This window comes from Pelodiscus sinensis, chromosome 7, assembly GCF_052426305.1.
Source record: "Pelodiscus sinensis isolate ZL-2025 chromosome 7, ASM5242630v1, whole genome shotgun sequence".
Taxonomy (NCBI): domain Eukaryota; kingdom Metazoa; phylum Chordata; order Testudines; family Trionychidae; genus Pelodiscus; species Pelodiscus sinensis.
In genome coordinates this window covers 78019895-78044310 of record NC_143058.1, presented here as the reverse complement: position 1 = coordinate 78044310, position 24416 = coordinate 78019895, and the positions used below count along the sequence as shown (strand labels likewise).

Here is a 24416-nt window from a genome sequence, read left to right as displayed (position 1 = left end):
TGTCTTCAGTGTAAAAACGGCTGTGCTGACAGATGCAGGGCCTGGAACTGCTCATTGGTAACAATAGGAATAAAACCTGTTCCCCACTACACAAAAGCTATGGACACTAGTACAAAGAGTGAATGAGACCCAGAGTCATGAGTTGGCTTGATGAACAGAGAAAAGACCTTTGTTGACGTGTGCGCCCTGAGCACTGGCTGCGAGGTATAAAAAGGCAGTTGCCCTGCTGGGGTACTATGGCTTGTCGCCTGAATCCAGCTACGATGGGAAAGGTAAGAGAAATGTCTCGATTGGATTTTTGGTATGTCTGTCGGAACCTGAGTCTCTTGTTTACATCAGAGTTAAGCTGCATCTACACTTTCGTCATCAAAACCTGTCAGTCATGGTGTGGGGGAGTTCTTTTAATCTTCATTAACTATTGTGCTTTTGTTTTCTATTTTTTTGTAACCATCGAGCAGTAGTCTGTGAGCTGAAGCTCTCTCTTGGCAACAAAGAGCAACTCCATTGAGCACCTGACAATGGCACAGCTGTAGTGGCACAGCCGCGCTGTTGTACGGTGTGCAGTGTAGACATAGCCTTTCTCTATTATGTCAAAGCACTTCCTCCTGTTGTGTACCAGTGGAAGAGAACAATCAAGAATGCAGAATTAGGGAAGTTTGAATTTGTACTAATGTCTTTATATTACACTGGGCACAGCCGAGCTCTCCCACTCATATAAAAGAGGATCAATCCCACTGATTTCAAAGGAGTATATCACTTCATCTTCACTGTCAGTAAAAGCAATGAACAGACACTCCAGCCTTAGTCAACAAGAAGGCTGGTGGAACCCAGAAGACTAACATTTATTTAGGTATAAGCTTTGGTGGGCAAAAACCATTTTGTGAAATGCATCTTCTAGGTACCACAGGACTCCTCATTGCCTTTGCAGATACGAAGTAACACAACTGCCTGTCTAATTCAGGCTTAATATGCTGGAAGCAGGGAAATTAGAATGCCAGGACTCATTCTAACAATACAGCATGTTACTGAAGTTGCTGCCATTTGTTCCTTGTTCCAGATCATCCTTTACGAGGACAGAAACTTCCAGGGCCGCTCTGTTGAGTGCAGCAGCGACCGTCCGGATTTTCAAAGTCAGCTCAGCCGCTGTAACTCGGCTCGAGTGGAAAGTGGCTGCTTCATGCTCTATGAACGTCCCAACTTCCAGGGACAGCAGTGCTTTCTGAAAAGGGGCGACTATCCTGACATGCAGTCGGAGGGTTTCAGCACCTCCATGAAGTCCTGCCGGCTCATCCCACCTGTGAGTTTGCTTTTGCTTCTTTTCTTAAAATGGCAACAGTGCCCTCGCCACTGTCATAGGGCACTTGCTTGATCATTTTCAGCAGATGCCTAATAATGAAAACTAGAACTGCTTTCTTCCTCCTAGAGGTAGTCCCTCTGGGATAACTGGGGGGAAATTTTGCAGGGATACTTTTTGAACAGCTAACACAAGTGCACAGAGCTGACTCAGGGCCTAGGATCACAGGATCTATTACCCTCTCTCATTTCTGTCACAGCACAGGGGCACCTACAGGATAAAGATCTACGAGAAGGAGGATCACAGAGGCAACATGGCAGAGCTAACCGAGGACTCTCCGCAAGTCATGGACCAGCTACGCTCCCACGAGATGCTCTCTTGCTCCGTGCTGGAGGGGCACTGGATCCTTTACGAAATGCCCAATTACAGAGGCCGCCAATACCTGCTGAGGCCAGGGGAGTACAGGAGATTCAGCGAGTGGGGCTCCACGAGTGGCAAAGTCGGCTCTCTGAGACGTGCCACGGATATGTACTGAATCAAGACGCCTTTTGTCTGCAAGGGTCTCAATGAATAAAATGCTTTAACAGCCGTTGTGCTCTCAGCGTGCTCCTGTAAGTGTACTGAGGGCAACACCGAGGCTTGTCCTTGTGTTCTTGGGCTACAACGATATCGTCTTCTGATCGGAAACCTGCCCCTCCTCTTTCCCTGCCCTTCCCCAGCATTGCAGAGCTACTTCCAGCACAAAGTACCCAACGCCAGCTACAGGACTCAGGCCTAGGCAGCCACACAAGGGAGCACGGGGTACTAGGCTCCCTCCTGGTCCCCTCCATGGCTGTGCAGGCCTTACCCAGAATGCAGTGCAGGGTACGCACTGGGAGCTGAACCACAGCATGGGACACGCAGGGCTTGGCCCACAGAGAGGTGGGTGTGAGGACTGTAACCAGGGAGCTGTAGCCTAGATCATAATCCTCCAGCCCACCCATAGCTGCACATTTGGAGCTAGGTCTAGAGGGGCCCTGAGCTGAGCTCCAGCCCTCACCCCTTCACCAGCGGGGCCTGGGAGCATCACCAGGGCGCAGCAGCTAGAGCTCCCTCAGAGCAGGCAGGGCTGGGCACCCTGCTGATGGCAGGAATCAGCCACAACCTCCTCCCAACCGAGAGGCTGTGCCAGCCACAGCTCTCCCCTCCAGCCAGGGACGAGCCTTGGGCCAGAGTTCCCTGAGCACCGATCCAGGGCAGGGTTGGACTGACTGGCCATAGGCTCTGCAGGCCTGGGTTGAGTCCCCAGCTCTGGAATCATCTGACTACACTGGCCCTTCCAGTGTGTAAGGAAAGCTGAGGGTTCAGTCCTGGGGGTGTAAAGCGAAGCTTTTCTGCTGAACTGCTGCTTAGCCAGTCAGTCCCCAGCCTGTACCAATGTTTGGGATTCTTTTGTCCCAAGTGCAGGACTCTACACTTGTCCTTGTTGAACCTCATCAGATTTCTTTTGGCCCAATCCTCCAATTTGGCCAGGTCACTCTGGACCCTCTCACTATCTTCTAGCATATCTACCTCTCCCCCTAGCTTAGTGTCATCTGCAAACTTGCTGGGGGTGCAATCCATCCCCTCGTCCAGGTCATTAGTAAAGATGTTGAACAAAACCAGCCCTAGAATGGGCACTTGGGACACTAAGGCTACGTCTACACTGGCCCCTAATTCCGGAAAAGTCATGCAAAGCAGGTAAGTCAGAATAGGGAAATCCATGGGGTATTTAAATATCCCCGCGGATTTAAATAAACATGTCCACCGCTTTTTTTCCGGCTTGGGGAAAAGCCGGAAAAAAGCGTCTAGACTGGCGCAATCCTCCGGAATAAGAGATCCTCCGGAAAAGGGCTTTATTCCGGAGGATCGCGCCAGTCTAGACGCTTTTTTCTGGCTTTTCCCCCGCGGATTTCCCTATTCTGACTTACCTGCTTTGCATGACTTTTCCGGAATTAGGGGCCAGTGTAGACGTAGCCTAAGCTTCATATTGACCACCAACCAGACATTGAGCTGTTGACCCGACAACCTAGCCAGCTTTCTATCCACCTTATACTCCATTTATCCAATCCATACTTCCTTAACTTGCTGGCAAGAATACTGTAGGAAACTGTATCAAAAGCTTTGTTAAAGTCAAGGTATATCACATCCACTACCTTCCCCATATCCACGGAGCCAGTTACCTCATCATAGTAGGCAATCAGATTGGTCAGGCACGACTTGCTCTTGGTGAATCCATGCTGACTATTCCTGATCACTTTCCTCTCCTCCAAGTACTTCAAAATGGATTCCTTGTGGATCCTCTCCATCATTTTTCCAGGGACTGAGGACAGGCTGACTGGACTTTCATTCCCTGGATTGTCTTTCTTCTATTTTTTAAAGATGGGCACTATATTTGCCTTTTCCCAATCATCCAGGACCTCCCCACAATCGTCACCAGTTTTCAAAGATAATGGCCAGTGGTTCTGAAATCACTCTCAGTATCCTCAGATGCATTAGATCCAGCCCCATGGATTTATGTATGTCTAACTTTTCTAAATAGTTCTTAATCTGTTCTTTCTCCATTGAAGGCTTCCCACCTCCTACTTCAAAAACATGCCAGACTCCAGCATAATAAAAACAAATGAGAAAATATTCTTTATGCCATCCTTAGGAGCAATTGTCCCCTATGAGTCTAAAAAAATTGTTCTATTCAGCCATTAAAGCAGCGGCTGTTAAATTTGAAGAACTACCAGAAGTTTGTTCAATTGGTAGATGTAGACAGCAAGGGACAGAGCTGTATTCTTTAAAATGTATGAGTTCGTAATACATTCCAAATAATACTACTCCCCACAGAACTGTAGCGTATTGTGACATAATACATCTAGCTCTTTTCTAAAGCAAAACAATTGAACTTCACTAAGTCTAAAATATTTAGCAGGCAGATTAGTAAATAAAACACAGCTGTGTTAGTAGCAAAAACATTATAGGCAACACCTTTCACCCTAGCTTGAAGAGAGTTCAACTAGCAAAGATTCCTTTGAAAATTCTGCTCCTCCTCTATGTCCCATGACCACTTGGGTCCACACAATAGTATTTTTATACATCCCACTTATACAACAATTATAAAAATACACAATCAATACACCTCCTGCTCATACTAACCTTGATAAGATATAGGCTGTGAGGGGGAAATCTCGCTCCCCTGGGGTACAGGTATGATGAGGTAACTTGCTCCCCTGGGGTCCGAGGCCGGAGGTCAAATCAGTGAGGCAGGAGAGAAACCTAGAAGGGAAAACTTTATGATGCATGCATGCAGGCTGTCACTTCCAAGAGTGAAAGCAGCAGCCATGAGAGACAGATTCAGGTATCCTATATACAGAATGCTTAGACAGTTCAGTTGTGGATTGTTCTTCTTTAACATATCAAAGTCTCAGCAGAAGTACTCTGAGACTTCTGTTCACCCCAGGAGTGCTAGAAGTAAGTTTTTACAGTACACAAAGCCACATGAGAACTTGAGTGGAGGAGTCTACAAGGCAAACTGTGACAAAGATAAGGGTTTACATGACAAATTGTGACAGACTAGGAGTATCCATGAACTTGAGATAGGAGGCATTGGAAGGGTCTTGATTAGAGCTAATTTGATTTGTTACAGGGAGAGAGGTCTGGAAAACTTTTAACCCTTACAGCAGTTTTCTTTAGAGAGTTTTGATTTCCTGCACAGTCCCCCCTTTAGACACAATTGGAGTTATTTGATTTTTCTCCCACCGCTGCCTGCTACCTGTCCAGTCCTGTATACAAATAATTCACTAATAATATCATGGCACACATTTGGTTATGGCAGGATCCAGTAGGAGGCATATTTCATATTTTAACCTTGATGTCAGGTTGGCGGTCGGTTTCTAGTGGACTGCTCCAAGGATCGATTCTTGGACTGGTTTTGTTCAACATCTTTATTAATGACCTGGATGAGGGATGGATTGCACCCTCTGCAAGTTGGCAGATGACACTAAGGTGGACAGATTAGAGGATTGGGCCAAAAGAAATCTGATGAGGTTCAACAAGGACCAGTGCAGAGTCCTGCAATTGGGACGGAAGAATCCCAAGCATTGGTACAGGCTGGGGACCGAATGGCTAAGTAGCAGTTCTTCAGAAAAGGACCTGGGGATTAGAGTGGATGAGAAGCTGGAGATGAGTCAACAGTGTGCCCTTGTAGCCAAGAAGGCTAATGGCATATTAGGTTGCATTAGGAGGAGCATTGCCAGCAGATCCAGAGAAGTGATTATTCCCCTTTTTTTGGCTCTGGTGAGGCCACATCTAGAATAGTGTGTCCAGTTCTGGGCCCCCCGCTATGTGGATGCATTGGACTAGCTAGTTCGGATTAGGCTTCCTAATCCGAACTAGCTGTATGCCTAATCTGAACTAGCTACTCCGTGCCGCGTGTAGCCGCGTGTAGCCGCGCGACACAGGGTCCGAACTAGCCGGCATTTAAAAATGGCGGCGCCGGCTTTATGCAAATGAAGCCCAGGAAATTCAAATCCCGGGCTTCATTTGCAACTCCGTATGACTACATTACCCCCCCAGTTCGAACTAGCGGGGTAGTGTAGACATACCCTTAGAGAGTGAGGCTAGGCTCAACTACTTGTCACAGAGAATGAAGGGGCGGTATGGCTCATGGACACAGTGTGATGGACCGGGCTGGGTCTGGGCACAGCTGAGGGCATCCACTCAGGGCGAATTGCTCAAATTCGGAGCTCTCTCTAGCCCCCAGACTGGAGACCTTCCCAAACAGGCCACAAACCAGTCCCCCAGAGCGCTTCAGCTGCCTGCCTGAAGCCTCACAAGCAAAACCCCTCCAACACCCCAGCAATATCCATGCCCCACATGGCCCTGGGTCTCATACACAGGTGGGGGGTCTTAGAACCCGATCTCACCTACCCTGAACAAGTTCTGTCTGGTTCCAAGAAACCAGCCACAATTCCCAGGTCAATTTACACTCTGGATCTTACCAACAAATCACACTGAGCCAATCCTTTAGAATCTACAATCTAAAGGTTTATTACTACAAGAAAGAAAAGCATGAGAGTAAGGTTATTAAAGTATCATACATCACATGAATCGAATCTCCCAGTTCTTGATGCAGGCTCACAGCAGAGATGTTATAACTGCCGGCTTAAAAGTCCTTGGTGCACATCCTATGTTAGGATGGGTCCACAGTTCTTCCCGGCTCGTGATTCCCTGCGAGGCTGCATCTGGGGACAGGAACAGATCTGGAGACCAAGATGAAGTCGGCCACATGGCCTATTTATACCTCCTTCCTGGCTTCTTCCAAGCTGGAGACAGCCACATGGTCTCTGACCAGGCACTTAGATTCCTTCATAGGTGGGTCTTGGGTACAGAGAAACTTCCAGTCTCCATACAGAGTACATATTCATAACTCCACACACAGACATTATACAGCTATATGAAGCACATATACAGAATCAGCAGCAAGTAACCTTTTGTTTGACACCTCACATAGCCCTCTTTGTACTTTTGGGGTGAACACCCCCCCATGAGTGCAGCAGTGACCTGGCTGCTCCCCAAAATCCAATAACATGACACGCTGCATGGGCTTTGGGTCCCACAACTTTTTGGTGAGGTCACCACCATGGAAAAGGAGCCTGGAAGGATTTAGTCTGAATTTTGCCTCTGACTCAGCTTCGGACCCAGGCCATATAGCCAAGTGCGCAGATTAAAGAAAATGTGACAGAGACTGTGACAAGTTGCACTGAATGGGAGTCACTGGTGATCAAATGCATCCCTGTCCCCCTCGTGCATTAACACCACTGATTTAAAACTCATCCACGTGGGCACAAATGATACTGCCAGGTGTGACACTGAGCGGATCAAGTGTGACTACAGGGCTTTGGGAGTACGGGTGAAGGAGTTTGGAGCGCAGGTGGTATTCTCTCCAGTCCTTCCTGTCAAAGGTAGGGGCCCGGGCAGAGAGAGGTGCATCCTGGAGGTGAATGCCTGGCTGCGACGATGGTGTCGCCAGGAGGGATTCGGCTTCCTTGATCACGGGGTGCTCTTCCAGGAAGGACTGCTTGGCGGAGATGGAGTTCACCTTTCCAGGAGCGGGAAGGCCTTGTTTGGACACAGACTGGCTAACCTTGTGAGGAGGGCTTTAAACTAGGTTTGTCGGGGGCAGGTGAGCAAAGCCCACAGGTAAGTGCTGAATGTGCGGGACTGGGAGATGGGTTGGAAATGGGGGGGACTACGGCCTATAATGGCAAGGAGAAAGGAGGGTCAGGGCACAACAGGGAGGCAAGATCAAATCAGTATCTTAGATGCCTATATACAAATGCGAGAAGTATGGGTAATAAGCAGGAAGAACTGGAATTGCTAACCAATAAATACAACTATGATATCATTGGTATTACAGAAACCTGGTGGGATGGGACGCATGATTGGAATATTGGTATGGAAGGGTACGGCTTGCTCAGGAAGGACAGACAGGGAAAAAAGGGAGGAGGGGTTGCCTTGTATATTAAAAATGTACACACTTGGACTGAAGTGGAGATGAACGTAGGAGATAGCTGTGTAGAGAATCTCTGGGTTAAGCTAAAAGGGGTAAAAAACGAGGGTGATGTCATGCTAGGAGTCTACTACAGGCCACCTAGCCAGGTGGCAGAGGTGGATGAGGCCTTTTTTAAACAATTAACAAAACTATCCAAAGCCCAAGATTTGGTGGTGATGGGGGACTTCAACTATCCAGACATATGTTGGGAAACTAACACAGCGAGGCACAGGCTATCCAATAAGTTTCTGGACTGCATTGGAGACAACTTTCTGTTTCAGAAGGTTGAAAAAGCTACCAGAGGAGAAGCTGTTCTGGATTTGGTTTTAACAAATAGGGAGGAACTAGTTGAGAACTTGAAAGTGGAAGACAGTATAGGGGACAGTGATCACGAAATAATAGAGTTCATGATCTTAAGGAAAGGTAGAAGGGAGACCAGCACAATTGAGGTTATGGATTTCAGGAAGGCAGATTTTGATAAGCTCAGAGAACTTGTAGGTAAGGTCCCATGGGAAGCAAGACTGAAGGGAAAAACAACTGAGGAGAGTTGGAAGTATTTCAAAGGGACGTTGTTAAGGGCCCAAAAGCAAACAATTCCGCTGTGTAGGAAAGATAGAAAATATGGCAAAAGACCAGCTTGGCTTAACAAGGAGATCTTGCATGATCTCAAAATTAAAAAGGAGTCATATAAAAAATGGAAACTAGGACAACTAACAAAGGATGAATATAGGCAAGCAACACGGGAATGCAGGGGCAAGATTAGAAAGGCAAAGGCACAAAATGAGATCAAACTAGCTACAGGCATAAAGGGAAACAAGAAGACCTTTTATAAATACATTAAAAGCAAGAGGAAGACCAAGGACAGGGTAGGCCCACTGCTTAGCGAGGAGGGAGAAGCAGTAACAGGGAACTTGGAAATGGCGGAGATGCTCAATGACTTCTTTGTTTCGGTCTTCACCGAGAAGTCTGGAGGTGTGCCTAACGTAGTGAATACAAGCAGAGAGAGGGTAAGTTTAGAAGATAGGATACACAAAGAACAAGTTAAAAATCACTTAGGAAAGTTAGATGTCAGCAAGTCACCAGGTCCTGATGAAATGCATCCCAGGATACTCAAGGAGCTGATAGAGGAGGTATCTGAGCCTTTAGCTATGATCTTTGAAAAATCATGGCAGACAGGGGAGATTCCAGAAGACTGGAAAAGGGCAAATATTGTGCCCATCTATAAAAAGGGGAATAAGAACAACCCAGGAAATTATAGACCGGTCAGTTTAACGTCTGTCCCAGGGAAGATAATGGAGCAGGTAATTAAGGAAATCGTATGCAAACACTTGGAAAGTAATAAAGTGATAGGGAATAGCCAGCATGGGTTTGTGAAGAACAAGTCATGTCAAACTAATCTGATAGCTTTCTTTGATAAGATAACGAGCCTTGTGGATAAGGGAGAAGCGGTGGATGTCATATACCTAGACTTTAGTAAGGCATTTGATACGGTCTCGCATGATATTCTTATTGATAAACTAGGCAAATATAACTTAGATAGGGCCACGATAAGGTGGGTGCATAATTGGCTGGATAACCGTAGTCAGAGAGTTGTTGTTAACGGTTCTAAATCCTGCTGGAAAGGGATAACAAGTGGAGTTCCTCAAGGGTCTGTTTTGGGACCCGTACTGTTCAATATCTTCATCAATGATGTAGATATTGGGATAGAGAGTACTCTTATTAAGTTTGCAGATGATACCAAACTGGGTGGGGTTGCAACTTCTTTGGAGGATAGGGACATAATTCAAAATGACCTTAGCAAGTTAGAGAAATGGTCAGAGGTAAACAGGATGAGGTTTAATAAAGAGAAATGCAAAGTGCTCCACTTAGGAAGGAACAATCAGTTCCATACATACAAGATGGGAAGCGACTGTCTAGGAAGGAGCATGGCAGAAAGGGATCTAGGGGTCATAGTGGACCACAAGTTGAATATGAGTCAACAGTGTGATGCTGTTGCAAAAAAAGCAAATATGATTCTAGGTTGTATCAACAGGTGTGTTGTAAGCAAAACTCGTGAAGTCATTCTGCCGCTCTACTCTGCACTAGTTAGACCTCAGCTGGAGTACTGTGTCCAGTTCTGGGCGCCACATTTCAAGAAAGATGTGGAGAAATTGGAAAGGGTACAGAGAAGAGCGACAAGAATGATTAAAGGTCTAGAGAACATGACCTATGAAGCCAGGCTTCATGAACTGGGCTTGTTTAGTTTGGAAAAAAGAAGATTAAGGGGGACATGATAGCGGTTTTCAAATATCTAAAAGGGTGTCACAAGGAGGAAGGCGAAAATTTGTTCCTCTTGGTTTCTGAGGACAGGACAAGGAGTAATGGGCTTAAAGTGCAGCAGGGGAGGTTTAGATTGGACATTAGGAAAAAATTCCTCACTGTCAGGGTGGTCAAATATTGGAATAAATTGCCAAGGGAGGTGGTGGAATCTCCCTCTCTGGAGATATTTAAGAACAGGTTAGATAGACATCTGTCAGGGATGGTGTAGACGGAGCTTGATCCTGCCTTGAGGGCGGGGGGCTGGACTCGATGACCTCTCGAGGTCCCTTCCAGTCCTATTATTCTATGATTCTATGAAAGGAAGATAAAGCAACTGGTTCCCATTGCCCAACTGAGAGCTGAGCTACAGGAAACTGGAGACGGTTCTATACAGGTGTAGAAACACCCTAGAGCCATGTTTCTCAAACTGTGCTCTGCGGAGCCCCAGGACCCCACAAGACATCTCCAGGGGCTTTGCGAGGTTGACAAACTGGAAACATCGATAGGTACAACACATACAATCAGTGGACCGCTGGGGCTCCGCATAAATTTTTATGCATGTAAAGGGCTCTGGAGCCCAAAAAGTTTGAGAACCACTGCCCTAGAGGGCTGTACCAAAGCAGATGAACATGAGGGCAAGTTCATTTCTTGGAAGACAGGATTTGGGAGGTAAATAGATTTGCAGGCTAAAAATGTAATGTTTTGTGCTAAGACAAATAAATGGGTCAATAAGTGACTAGACAAAATATATGAACTAGGTAAGAGAAGAGGGGAGGTCATCCTGGGAAGGTGATTGTTCCTACTGTGAACAAAGTAGGAATGGACAAACTAAATTGGGAACACAAAAAGGAAGTGAAGAGTAGGCCAAACCTGGACAACACATGGCCAGAACATGCTGTACAGCAGGGGTGGGAAAAAGCCTCTCAGTGGGCTGGATCTGGCCCACCTAGGGCTTTGATCTGGCCCACGAGGTAGTTTCAGGCCCCGCGCCCCAGCTCAGTGCCTCGGAGCAGGAGAGGAGCCCCAAGACCTTCAAACTGCTTCTATTTAAAGGGCTCGCGTCTTCCACGCACCTTGCCTAGCAACTGTGGGGAAGGCACAAGCCCTTTAAATTGAAACAGCTGAAGGGGCTGCCGTCTCTGAGATACTGCAAATGGTGAACTGAATTCAACAGCTCCTGATATGAACAGGTATCAACCTAGTTTTTCATATTTGAGATGGGTTCCCAGGAATCATACATGACATAGGAAATCTTCCCACTCTCAAGTCAGCATATTCACAAAGCACCTATAATTTTGATCCATGCATTTAATGTTCAAATTCAAAAAAAAAAAAAAAGCCTGAAGGAATTAGGACTGGGCTCCTCCATCTCACATTCAGAACTAGCTAGGACACTTATGACCAGATTTTCAAAGGTGTGTAAAGATCAGATAGATATCTTTGAAAATCTGAGTTGGCAACTGTCTCTTTAGGAGCTTAATTATCTTTGAAAATCTGAGCTTAGATTTCCAAGTCCAATTTTAAAATACGTCTTTAGTCACTCAAGTGCTTTTGAAAATTTTAACTGGGAGCCTAAAGAGACAAAAATAAACAAAAGGCAGATCTGGGATTCCTTTTAAAAATGTGTGACATCTATTTTTAACTAAATTTTATATTATTTTTCTCCCAGGGGCAACTGACGCCTGCGGCCCCCTCACTACGCCACTGCCCCCCCACCTCCTGCAGATCTATCATCTAATGCATGTCCAAGATCTGTGAGAGCCGTCCCATGAATCTGCAGTTAGTGTCTGTGGCGCCTGCTTCTGGGTGGTGTCTCAACGCTGCCACATTCACCTCCAGAGAGGGGGCTTCCCAAAGCAGGCCCTTGCTGCTGACCCCCAAGGCATCCACAGGTCCAGTCTCCTTTCATTGGGCCCACTTCCCAGGGCTCATTGATCTTGGATCTGGCTTCCATCCCCTTTCCAACTTTTGCAGCTTCCCAGAGGTGTCACCTTCCGCCTTCTCCATTCCCACCTCATTCACCCCACAGGGACAGTCTCTGCCTCACTTGTCCTAGGGACTATTCTACCAAGACATAATTCAATGTTTCCATGTAAAAGGACTCAATACAAAGCTAAAAACTTCAATGAGAGAATGATTAATACAGAGACGTGTCTACATCTGCCGCATGGAGACACCTCTGCCTGCCTCCACCTCTATCCCCCCAGAGTCTACAGCCCCATTGCAAAGCGGGGGAGGGGAAGGAAAGAGGCTGAGGCCCATCCAATGGGACTGAAGCAGTCATGAGCAAGCCATGCCCGGGAGCCATTCTCCTGTCCATTGCTGGTGCAGTGTTGCTTCAGGCACGCTGAAATGCAGTCACCTCTGGGGTGGGCTAGACAGCTGTTTAATACCTGCACAAGGTTTCAGGCAGGGGGCAGTGTGGGATGCCTTCCTGCAGAGCCCCCATCAGAACTACTGTGCCCTCCTGGCTTAGGAAAAGAATAAACAGGAGGATTGGAAATTAACCCGCCAAGTCTCATGTCCCCTAAGCAGGGAATGAGCCATCTACATAAGGCCAGAGTTGGAGTATCATGTCCAGTTCTGGGCGCCACATTTCAGGAAACGTGGAGAAACTGGAGAAAGTCCAGAGAAGATCAACACAAATGATGAAAGGTCTAGAGAACATGAGATAAGAGGCAAGGCTGAAGGAATTGGCCTTGTTTACCTTGGCAAAGAGAAGACCAAAAAGGGACATGAGAGCAGCTTTCAAGTATCTAAGGGTATGTCTACACTACCCCGCTAGTTCGAACTAGGAGGGTAATGTAGGCATACCGCACTTGCAAATGAAGCCCGGGATTTGAATTTCCTGGGCTTCATTTGCATAAGCGGGGAGCCGCCATTTTTAAAACCCCGCTGGTTAGAACCCAGTGCAGCGCGGCTACACGGGGCTCGAACTAGGTAGTTCGGACTAGGCTTCCTATTCTGAACTACCGGTACACCTCGAAGCCTAGTCCGAACTACCTAGTTCGAGCCCCGTGTAGCCGCGCTGCACGGGGTTCGAACCAGCGGGGTTTTAAAAATGGCGGCTCCCCGCTTATGCAAATGAAGCCCGGGAAATTCAAATCCCGGGCTTCATTTGCAAGTGCAGTATGCCTACATTACCCTCCTAGTTCAAACTAGCGGGCTAGTGTAGACATACCCTAAAAGAGTAACATAAGGAGGAGGAAGAAAAATTGTTCTCCTTGGCCTCTGAGGTTAGGATGAGAAGTAATGGGCTTAAACTGCAGCAAGGGAGGTTTAGGTTGGACATTAGGAAAAGCTTCCTCCCTGTCAGGGTGGTTAAACAGTGGAATACATTGCCTAGAGAGATTGTGGAATCTCCATCCCTGGAGATATGTAAGACCAGGTTAGACAGACACCTGTCAGGGATGAGCTAGGGCAACTCAACTTTGGTAGCCCAGGGGCCACACTGATACTTACAGAACATGCTGAGGCCCTCAACCTAAGTGTGGTTGCATATGCAAGCAAATACATACAAATAGCGTCTCACACTAACAGGCATGAATACAAAGATAAAGGTAAGACACACAACACATAGGCCCCATTTGAGTGAGTTCTGCTGATATTAACAAAATGCAACATTTACCAGATTTCTACCCATGTGACAGCACTTTTCATGAGCAATGACAGTCCAAGAATTTAACTACTAAAACGCATAGCAACAGAAGATCATTACACTGACTACTTTTTTGTTTTGGTTCCCACTCACTGGCCATGTGTTGATCCCACATAAACCCAAACTGCACTGCGGAGCACAAACAAACTGGCCGTGGGCAGCAGACCAAGTTATTCATAAATATTTTATAAACCTTTCCCCTTTCTCTCTGCTGCCATGTCTCCTCTCCTTGCTCCATCATCTCCCCTGGTGCCTGCTGCCCCCCAACTCCTCACCCTCCTCTGCTGTCCCGACTCCTGCCCTTCTCACTGTCCTCAGCCCTCCTGCCACCTGCCCCCCTCCACCAGCCCCTCTCCCCCCTGTGCCCACTCCTCCAGTAGCCCCACTCTGATCATGTGAGCTACCCCCTCTCCTAACACCTCCCTCTACAGACCTGCCCTGCCTCTCTCCTCTGGTGCTGGTCCCTCCCCTGCAGGTGTCTGCGCTTCTGCTTCACCCCCAGAATCCCCTGGCACCTGCACCTTCCCTTAGCCCTGCACCCTCCCGGTGCCTCCCCCTTCTCTTACTGGCCCTGCCCCCTTTGCCCTCTTTTTCCCTGATGCCCCCCCTCACCACCCTCTGCCCCCATTCTCCTCCTGCCCCTCTGTGCCCTCACACATGACTTGCTCCATCCCCACCTTTCTCATGCCCACCCCTTCTTTCAAGCCTTCTCCCAGCACCTTCCCCTCCTCCTCTAGACCCCAATGCTCTTCCCCCTCCTCTCCTCTCCCAGCATCACCCTGTCCCCCCTCCCACTGACCCCTCCCCTCCTGCCCTTTTCCTCATTGTCTGCACTTGGCCCCCTGCCATTTGTCTCTCCTCCACCCCGTCTCTTGGTGCCTTCCCGTTTCTTCCTCCTCCCCCTCCACCCAAGCCCCTTCCTCCTCCGCCCCCCCTCTGCCTAAGCCCCTCTCCCTCAGCCCAATCCCCTTTCCCTTCCCCTTCCCCTCTGCCCAAGCCCCTTCCTTGCACAAGCCCCTTCCCTACCTTCTGCCTTCCACTGTGCGGGGACGATGTCTGCACTCAGGCCCCAGATTTTGAACCCAGAGGCAGGCCATGCCCCGCAACGTGGCTCCCAGGAGTTTTAAAATCCCAGGCCATGACATCATATCACGCCCCATTGTCCTCCCCGCCCACTTGCAACGCTGCGCATGGCAGCAGCAGCCACCAAGGGGGAGCCGCGCTGAGAGCCACGCAGGGCTGGGATGGTCTGGGGCCCAGAAAGACGCTCTGGAGGTGGGGTGGGAGGACACACAGGGGTGGCTGACAGCAGGGGGCTAGGGCCCGCTCCAGGCAGAGCCGGGGGAGAGACCCAGCTCCACATATTGCAGGAGCAGGTCCCCGGCACACTTCCAGGTTCAGGGGCAAGGGCCCGATTTAGGGGAATCGGTCGAATTGGCCTAAGGCCAGCACTGCCCGTGGTAGAAACTTACACTGTGATGAGCAGATTGCAACTTTATTCGTCAGTGAGCCAGCCAGATGAGAGACTGCCTGGATTGGGCCTCCCACACTATCTGTGCTACACGCTCAACAGTTTCAGATGTGCGCTGGAGAGATGAGTGGGAAACAGCCACGCCTAGGGACTCAGGAGAGCCCTGTGTGCCTGCATGTGAGGCATGGGACACTGCACATGTACAGCATGGCTGCTCGTCTCATGCTGCTTTTATTAAGTGGAAGCAGTAGGATTTAAATGGTAATAAGTGAGAACAGGCAGAGCAAAGTAGGTTACAAATCAAAAGAAACAAAAACGCTTGGCTAATTCTACACTGAAACCTCAGTGCAAACTTACTCAAACTCACCCTAAAACCTCTTTTTCAGCTGCCCCTCCAAACCAGGACTGTCTCCCCACCCTGGGGTCTTTGGTTCCTCTCCTTCAGGAGCAGCCCAGCCAAAAGGCTCTGCTTTCCTATTCTTTTTGTTAAGAATTGAGGCCACTCCCTACCAACCACTGCTCAGACGTAAGGACAAAAGAGATTGTTTAACAATTGGGTAACACCCTCCATGTCTCTCATTCACATATTTAAAACGCACAACGTATTCCCCACTCTATATGTCTAATTTTACACACACAAATGTTACACACATCAAAGTAAGATAAACAGAATCAGCGGATCATGACATGAAGATTAATGGCTGCTTCTTCTTCTTAAAGCCATGTACTATGAGTGGAGCATTGGTCATCTACAAGTCTCCCCCACTTCGCTCTGTCTTGAGACAAAACTTCTAGCTGACTCCAGGAGTAGCTGACCCCAGTTGTTGTCCTTCAATCTCAGTAGATCTTCTCCACGTTGTCCGAGGTCTTCCTCTTTTGCGTTTTCCTTGAGGGTTCCATGCGAGAGCTTGACGGACTATGCTGGATGATGGTTTTCTGAGAGTGTGGCCTAGCCATCCCCACTTTCTCTCTTGATTTGAGCGTCAAGTGGTTCTTGTCCTGCTCTGTTCCAGAGCTCCTCATTTGTGACAGTCTTGCCATTTGATGTGAAGGATGTTCCTCAGGCATCTGTTTATGAATGTCTGTAGTTTGTGATTTGAAGACTTTAATATGCCAGGTCCCACATCCATACAAGAGCACACACTTCACATTTGTGTTGAAGATTCGTTTTCGCAGATATCATTTGTGAACTTCATATGGGACAAAGAGTCTTGAATGCAGCTGTTGCTTTCCCTATCCTAGCATTGGTATCCTTGTCTGTGCCTCCGTCTCTGTTCATAATACATAATAGATTAAATAATTCGCTCAAAGCACCTTTGAGTTATGTATATTCATGTCCATAAGCCCATTTCATACAGCATTGGGGGAGGGGTTCCAACACAGCTGTCGAAGCAAAGACACGCTCCTCTCTGTTTAGGCGGCTAACAACTGATTTGCTTTATTGATCAGTAAAGCAAAGTGAGCCAAACGTGGTCCCAGCAAAGCTGGGCCCAGTAAAGCTGCTAATACAATCAATCCTAGGATCTTTATACCCTTAGCCAAACAGTCTGACGTCAGGGCATCCAATTACAGAAATAATCAATTAAACTAGGAAAAACAAAGCCTTATCAACAAGATGGTGGACAGGTACGAGGGAGTACCTCTCCTCTCTGAACCAGCCCAATTAACACATTCCAATAGCACATCTGTCTTGGCCTGGCGCATGGGGTGATAGAAAGTTCACTCTGGCCTACGTGCAAAGACAAAAAGCTGAAATGCTTTCTGATATACAAGATGGCTTCTAGCTAAACATAAAATAGCTTCTACACAGCCTTCTCCCCTCATTTCTTTCCAAGATATTTTCAAATGATCTGCCTCAATTTAAGGCCATTCAAATATGCAGGTGACATCTTGCTAGTGTCAAGAGACAGATATTTCAAAAAGATTATGGACAACCTGATCCAAGACATGACAGCCATCAGTGGCTATTGCAGGAAGTGGAAATTTAAGCTCATAGCATCAAAGGCAGCGGTGGCAAGTTTATGCTTCATGAGAACACAAGAGATTTTTGAATGGGCAATGCCTGGCACATGACCCAAAGCCAGAATGTCTACGTGTAACTCTAGCTTGCACACTTAGCAGTAAGAATTATATCACCTAGTGCGATCAGAAAATCAAACCGCGGAAGTACAAGATTGTTTAGCTCCAGTTGGGCAGCTAATGGACAAACACTGTACAGTGTGGAACTAACCCTCTTGCTATTGAGCTGGAGAATATTGTTGTCCCTCGTGGTGATACATTCCCCTCACAAAGCTAGTTGCTATGCAATTGAGTTAAATTATGATGCTAACAGGGACTATGAGACCAACAAACTCCAAGTGCCCTCTCTAATCTCAGGCGTTATATTACAGCAAAGAACCTTCTTGGCGAAATCCAGGAGATAAGGGCCAGTGCCACTTTTCAGAGCTACATGGGAAGTGGCTCAATACTGACTCCTCAGCAGATGATCAATTTGGACGTGGTTATCATGCACAGTGGACAGTGTCACATCGCTGAGAAAAATGGAACAAGCTGCTTCCTTGCTAAGAAATGTCTCTCTCATCAGTCAGCCTTATGGAAAGATGCAGGGCCTGGCTTCAGCCTGCCAGACTTTCTGCGCTGCAGGCTCAAGCATTTCAGATGTGCGGTGGAGAGGTGAGTGGGAAACAGCCACACCTAGGGACTCAGGAGAGCCCTGTGTGGCTGCGTGTGAGGGGTGGGACACTGCACATCTACTGAACGGCTGCTTGTCTCATGCTGGTCTCTCCGCAGGAGGTTCTGGTCTCCATATTGCTGACTCCAAAGTTCTGAATGGCTAACACACATGTGATGGCTACCTCAGCCCTTTCAACACTTTTTCTTTGACGTACACATTTCTGGTTTTTTCCCCCCCTATTTTCTATTTTATCCTTTGAACTCTCTTGCATCTTCATTGTGCCACTTGTCCATTCGCTACTAACAATGCAGCTGCAGAGACTCTACAGAAAAGGACTGTGATGGCGCTGACATCCCGTCCCCTCTGTCACTCTGCCAGAAGTTTCTCTTTTCCTGAACTATGCTGTCTTCAGTGTAAAAACGGCTGTGCTGACAGATGCAGGGCCTGGAACTGCTCATTGGTAACAATAGGAATAAAACCTGTTCCCCACTACACAAAAGCTATGGACACTAGTACAAAGAGTGAATGAGACCCAGAGTCATGAGTTGGCTTGATGAACAGAGAAAAGACCTTTGTTGACGTGTGCGCCCTGAGCACTGGCTGCGAGGTATAAAAAGGCAGTTGCCCTGCTGGGGTACTATGGCTTGTCGCCTGAATCCAGCTACGATGGGAAAGGTAAGACGCCTGTCTGGATTGGGCAGTTCAGTGTGTCAGTCTGATGCCAAGGACCCGATTCCTCTCTAATATACATCAGAATTTGGTTATGTCTAGACATACAGCGCTGCATCGGTGTAGCTGTACCAGTACAGCTTCACCACTGCAGCACATCTAGTGAAGATGCTGCAAGTCAACCCCATCAGCGTAAAAAACCCACCTATGCGAGTGGAGGAATATTCGCAGCCGATATAGGGTGCAGTGTAGCCATAGCCGTAGCAGCGGAGTTACTCCTGGCCTATGCCTGTACAGGGGAGGCGACTGAAGAATACATGCCTAGGGGACTTTGCATCTGTACTAATCCCTATTCATGAAACATTTCATGAAAATTCAGCTGAAGCCAAAGGAGTAAATAATGTAATGAGTGTGATTCAGATGTAATGGCCAGACACTGCAGGGAAAGAAACCCAAATGCCAGGACTCATTCTAACAATACAGCATGTTACTGAAGTTGCTGCCATTTGTTCCTTGTTCTAGATCACCCTTTACGAGGACAGAAACTTCCAGGGCCGCTCTGTTGAGTGCAGCGGCGACCATCCGGATTTTCAAAGTCAACTCAGCCGCTGTAACTCGGTCCGAGTGGAAAGTGGCTGCTTCATGCTCTATGAACGTCCCAACTTCCAGGGACAGCAGTGCTTTCTGAAAAGGGGCGACTATCCTGACATGCAGTCGGAGGGTTTCAGCACCTCCATGAAGTCCTGCCGGCTCATCCCACCTGTGAGTTTGCTTTTGCTTTTTGCTTCTCTTTTTTTTTTTTTTTAAATGGCAACAGGGCAGTTGCTTGATCATTTTCACTAGAGATTTCTCAGACTGTGAACTAGGGCTGCTTTTTTCCTCCAAGGGGCACTGTAGGAGAGCATCGGAAAGCTTCCACTACTCCCGCTTGTTCAAGGCCAGCTATTCTGTGGTGAAGCCTGTGGACAGTAAATGGCAGCATCTCTTTTCCCTTCTTAGCTCAAAGTGTCAGTAATTTCTGGTGATTTAGGGATACACTGGGCCCACTCCCCACAGACTGGTGTAAACTAAGAAGTAGCTCACTCATCCCCGCAGAGTAACACCATCGTGAAGGGAGAATTGGACCCAATGTTTTCGATCACTCTTTTGGACTGAACCACTTCTCTGTATTCTTGACTCTGGAGCTGCTGAAGCCTGAAACTGCCCCCATCAGAAAATTCTGTAGCTTCTGGGAACAAAGTGCTGGCTGAGGATTGGCCAGTGTTGCACACTGCAGCCTCTCCCCTTTTGAACCGGGTCGGGCTCCCTCCTCCTCACCCCAGACCTGCTCCCTACAGCCAGGGGGAGACATGGCTGGCACAGGTCTGCGTTGCATGGGTGGATGCAGTATTTGAGTCTTCCCCTCCTCCGGGGAGCAGAGGCAGCTTTAAGCACCCTTTGCACCAAGGGAGCAGTGCACAGAGCTGACTCGGGGCCTAGGATCACAGGCAGCCAGCCTGCTGCGGTCACACTATTACCCTCTCTCATTTCTGTCACAGCACAGGGGCACCTACAGGATAAAGATCTACGAGAAGGAGGATCACAGAGGCAACATGGCAGAGCTAACCGAGGACTCTCCGCAAGTCATGGACCAGCTACGCTCCCACGAGATGCTCTCTTGCTCCGTGCTGGAGGGGCACTGGATCCTTTACGAAATGCCCAATTACAGAGGCCGCCAATACCTGCTGAGGCCAGGGGAGTACAGGAGATTCAGCGAGTGGGGCTCCACGAGTGGCAAAGTCGGCTCTCTGAGACGTGCCACGGATATGTACTGAATCAAGACGCCTTTTGTCTGCAAGGGTCTCAATGAATAAAATGCTTTAACAGCCGTTGTGCTCTCAGCGTGCTCCTGTAAGTGTACTGAGGGCAACACCGAGGCTTGTCCTTGTGTTCTTGGGCTACAACGATATCGTCTTCTGATCGGAAACCTGCCCCTCCTCTTTCCCTGCCCTTCCCCAGCATTGCAGAGCTACTTCCAGCACAAAGTACCCAACGCCAGCTACAGGACTCAGGCCTAGGCAGCCACACAAGGGAGCACGGGGTACTAGGCTCCCTCCCGGTCCCCTCCATGGCTGTGCAGGCCTTACCCAGAATGCAGTGCAGGGTACGCACTGGGAGCTGAACCACAGAGTGGGACATGAAGGGCCACAGCTGTTCCCCACCAGGGACGAGCCTTGGGCCAGCGTTACCGATCCCGGGCAGGGCTGGACTAACTAGCCATAGGCTCTGCAGGCCTGAGTCGAGTCCCCAGACCGGGCCGAACCCCCAGATCTGGAATCATCTGACTACACTGGCCCTTCCAGTGTGTAAGGAAAGCTCAGGGTTCTGTAAAGCAAATCTTGAAAATATGATCCAAGTGGAACCAATGCAGAGATGTCTGCCCGAGTCTGTAGCCAGCCTGAAACAGTAGCTTTGAAAGGCCTGGCCAGTCTCATGCTCCTCAGTGTGGCATTATCTGCAGGTGTCACCTATACTGGTCCAGCAGGGGACTGTGGGAGGTTGGAAATGAAACAGTGCAAGCTCAACTCACCCATCAAAACAGATACACCCAGGCTCAAGGCAGCTCCTGAGAGCTACCCCACTCTTCTCCCTTCATCTCAACAGGGATGGACAAAGGACCCGTTTTCTCAGTCAGGGCAGAGGGCCCTTGGACTCCCTGTTTGGGAGGGCTCCTTACTGCAGCTCCAGTCTCTTTTAATGGGGAGTGTGATGGGGCAAACAAGCCCCACACTAGAGGGCTGAGAGTAACCCAGGCCCAGCTGGCTGAAAGGGCCCCGCCCTTACAGCCCTGCTGGGCATGCTCCCAGCCGGGCCAGTATATAAGGCAGGCAGTGGCCCAGCAGAGGAGAGGGCAGATAGAGGTCAGGAGGAGTCAGGCTGCAAATCCAGTGGTCCTGTGGCATCTCTGACTCAACTTAAGGCTGGTGTGGGACCCTGGGAGTGAAGCTGACCCCAACCCTGTGGAGTAACGGGCACACCTACCCTGCCAACTCCAGCCCTGGTAAGGACCGCCGCAGATGGACAGGCTAGGAAAGGGGGGTGCTAGGGTGGTAGGAAGTGGCCCAGGGCAGAGCTTTCCTGATCCAGATTGGTGCGTGGCAGCTGGATTCCCCACCACGCTGGCAGGACCTAGAGTGCCTGTCCACAGGGCCCTGGGCCTGGAGCCGGTGGAGAGGGAGGGCCTGGCTCCTCCTAACACCCCTTGCTGCACCTGGGGAGTCACTTGGGCCTGGAGAGGCTTTTCCCCAGAACTGGGCCTGGCTACTGTATATGCCCTGAGAGCAGGGCCAAGACTTTTGGGGATTTTGGGTACCGTATATGCCCTGAGAGCAGGGCCAAGACTTTTGGGGATTTTGGGTACCGTATATGCCCTGAGAGCAGGGCTGAGACTTTTGGGGATTTTGGGTACCGTATATGCCCTGAGAGCAGGGCTGAGACTTTTGGGGATTTTGGGTACCGTATATGCCCTGAGAGCAGGGCCTGGACCAAGACATGGGCCAGTAGAAGGGGGCTGCAAGCCCGGTCAGGGATGTCACCCCGACAGGGAGTCATGCAGAGCATTCAGCAGGCTGGCAGAGGGGGAGCCATGAAGATAGCTCCCCAGCCTTAGCAGCGGCAGAGGCACTTTGGTGCCAGAAAGTCTGTTACATACAATAAAATGAGGTTGGATCCTTGACTCTATGGGAGTTGAGATCTCAGAATTAGAAAGACTAATCCGTATGTACAATCCTCATGGTGGTACACTGTGACTCGACTGAATACTGAGGACAAGAGCAAAGGCAACAGGGTATTCAGTAGTCTGCTCTCCAAAGCCACAGTATAGTTCCCCTAGGGGGGCACCCAATGGCCAAGCTGAGTTTCTGAACATAGATCAGGGACAAAAGCTCCTTTGTTGGTGTGAGATGCCCAGCAGGGTATCCAGGTACTTGTAATCAGAGTTAGGCAGTGTCATTGCCAATAGCTTGTCCAATGGGACATTGTACCTTCAGATGGGAAACTAATTCAATAGAAAGCTTCTGTGGTATCCAACCAGTTCTTCTGTGGTATCCAACCAGCCGCATTCAACTGGCTGACTAGCTACATGTGGCTAGTGGCTAGCATGTTAGACACCATGGCTCTGACAGAGTGCCCAAAATCTGGTTGCAATCAGTATGGTCTCAGGAGGACAGTCTGGGTATGTCTACACTACTACCCTAGTTCGAACTAGGGTGGTTAATGTAGTCAATCGAAGTGGCAAATGAAGCCTGGGATTTAAATATCCTGGGCTTCATTTGCATCTTGCCGGGCGCCGCCATTTTTAAATCCCCGCTAGTTCAGCAACAGGTGCTAGCTTGCAGCAGCAGCTTCTGGACCAGAAAAGGCTCCACACCAACAAGCTGGGTCCTCTCGCCAAACTGGAGATCACCAATTCTCTCCCTGCAGTGCCTGGAAGAGAGCAACAGTTTTCCTTCCGATGCTCCCCCCACCCCTGCCCCCAAGCACTCATGTGAGTTGCAGTCTCTAGGGCTAGACTGCAGCACAAAGAATCCTCCCAGTAAAAAGTCAGACTCCTTTAGTAAGGGAGCCTACCTAGTAATTTGTTAGTGACCTATGTGATTGATCACTTAAGTCACATGGTATTGTTTCTCTGAATGGACAACCACCAAACCCACACAAATGTTTAAAGATAACTGTGCAACAGCTTCACCAAATGTACCCTGACGGAGTCACTTCACATTAAAAACTCCCTGCCAACGTGTGTTTGACCCTTCTTGGAAATATTCTTGTGAACTACTGACTGAATGGCTGCAGAATGAGACTGAAAGGGATGGCTCTGTCACCGAGTGCCACTTCACAACAGAATGGGTCATGGCAGCAGCTTTGTTTCACTTTTCCTCTTAGGCTTCCACAGCTCCACTCAACCAGTGCATCCTGGGCTGCCTCAAATTCAGATCTCTGCTTAAGTCACCTTTAATCCATGGTACCAACGAGGCCTTGTACTTCAGCTTGCTGTAACTATTCTTTCTTCCCCTGTATCATAGCAAGCCACATTCCTTTTCCCTCTTGATTCCGGGGGTCCTCTACTGCCTGCTCCCTACAGCCTCCTCTCCTTGCTTCACCCCCTGCCTCAACAGTCCCATGCTAACCAAGATCCTCAGGAAGGAGCAGTCAATCTACACCCAGCCTTCTGCTGTAGGGCCTTTTTCCTTTTAAGTCCCCCCATTCTGCCCAGGAGTGGTGAGGTGGGGCTAATTGAATGCAGGTTTCCCGGGAGCAGGGACATCAGCCCCAAAGGGAACTGATCTGAGGCAATATTTACAGATACAATTCCTCGTAAAGTTTGCTGGGCAACCTGCAGTAATACCTTGTTGACACTAGATGGTGCTTGGAGACTATGCTCTCACAGCAAGGCAGAAAGCCAGACAGGAGGTAAAGTAGTTTCAGGGAATAGCCAAGTTAGTCTGTACAGGATAGATTTAAACAACTAGTCTGGTAGCACTTTAAAGACTAACAAAACATGGAGCTGGGATCATGAGCTTTCGTGGGCACAGTGGGCTACCAGTGGGCTACCAGACTATTTGTTGTTTTAAGTTTAGGAGGTAATGTGACACTTCTGGTTACAATGTGCCACTCATCTCTTTGGCAAAACACATTTTGCATAAGCACACCACAAAGACTGTTGGCAGGCATGGTTAGATCCAGGCTGCGTCTAGACTGCGGAGCATCTGTCGAAAAAGAGCATCAAGATTACTTTATACAAATTGAAAAATCGAT

General features: G+C 48.6%; 3 protein-coding genes across 3 annotated transcripts in view; 2 read left to right on the top strand and 1 right to left on the bottom strand.

Moving 5' to 3' along the window:
- Nucleotides 1-194: 194 nt before the first annotated feature.
- LOC102454371 (gamma-crystallin B-like) lies at nucleotides 195-1883 on the top strand. Its single transcript, XM_006121080.5, has 3 exons — nucleotides 195-272; nucleotides 1058-1297; nucleotides 1554-1883. The coding sequence occupies exons 1-3, from the start codon at nucleotides 237-239 to the stop codon at nucleotides 1827-1829; spliced, it is 552 nt and encodes a 183-aa protein (XP_006121142.3). The 5' UTR covers nucleotides 195-236; the 3' UTR covers nucleotides 1830-1883.
- Nucleotides 1884-4431: 2548 nt separating this feature from the next.
- The window catches only part of PLEKHM3 (pleckstrin homology domain containing M3), a 173681-nt gene continuing 153696 nt past the window's right edge, over nucleotides 4432-24416 (bottom strand). The window contains exon 9 of the mRNA XM_089779897.1: nucleotides 4432-4576. Within this exon, the coding sequence (XP_089636023.1) occupies nucleotides 4447-4576 (130 nt within the window). The 3' untranslated portion in view covers nucleotides 4432-4446. The remainder of the gene's footprint in view (nucleotides 4577-24416) is intronic.
- Nucleotides 18551-20491, top strand: LOC142830262 (gamma-crystallin B-like). The gene is made up of 3 exons (XM_075934378.2): nucleotides 18551-18629; nucleotides 19146-19385; nucleotides 20162-20491. Exons 1-3 carry the CDS (start codon nucleotides 18594-18596, stop codon nucleotides 20435-20437), a joined length of 552 nt encoding a protein of 183 aa, XP_075790493.2. The 5' UTR covers nucleotides 18551-18593; the 3' UTR covers nucleotides 20438-20491.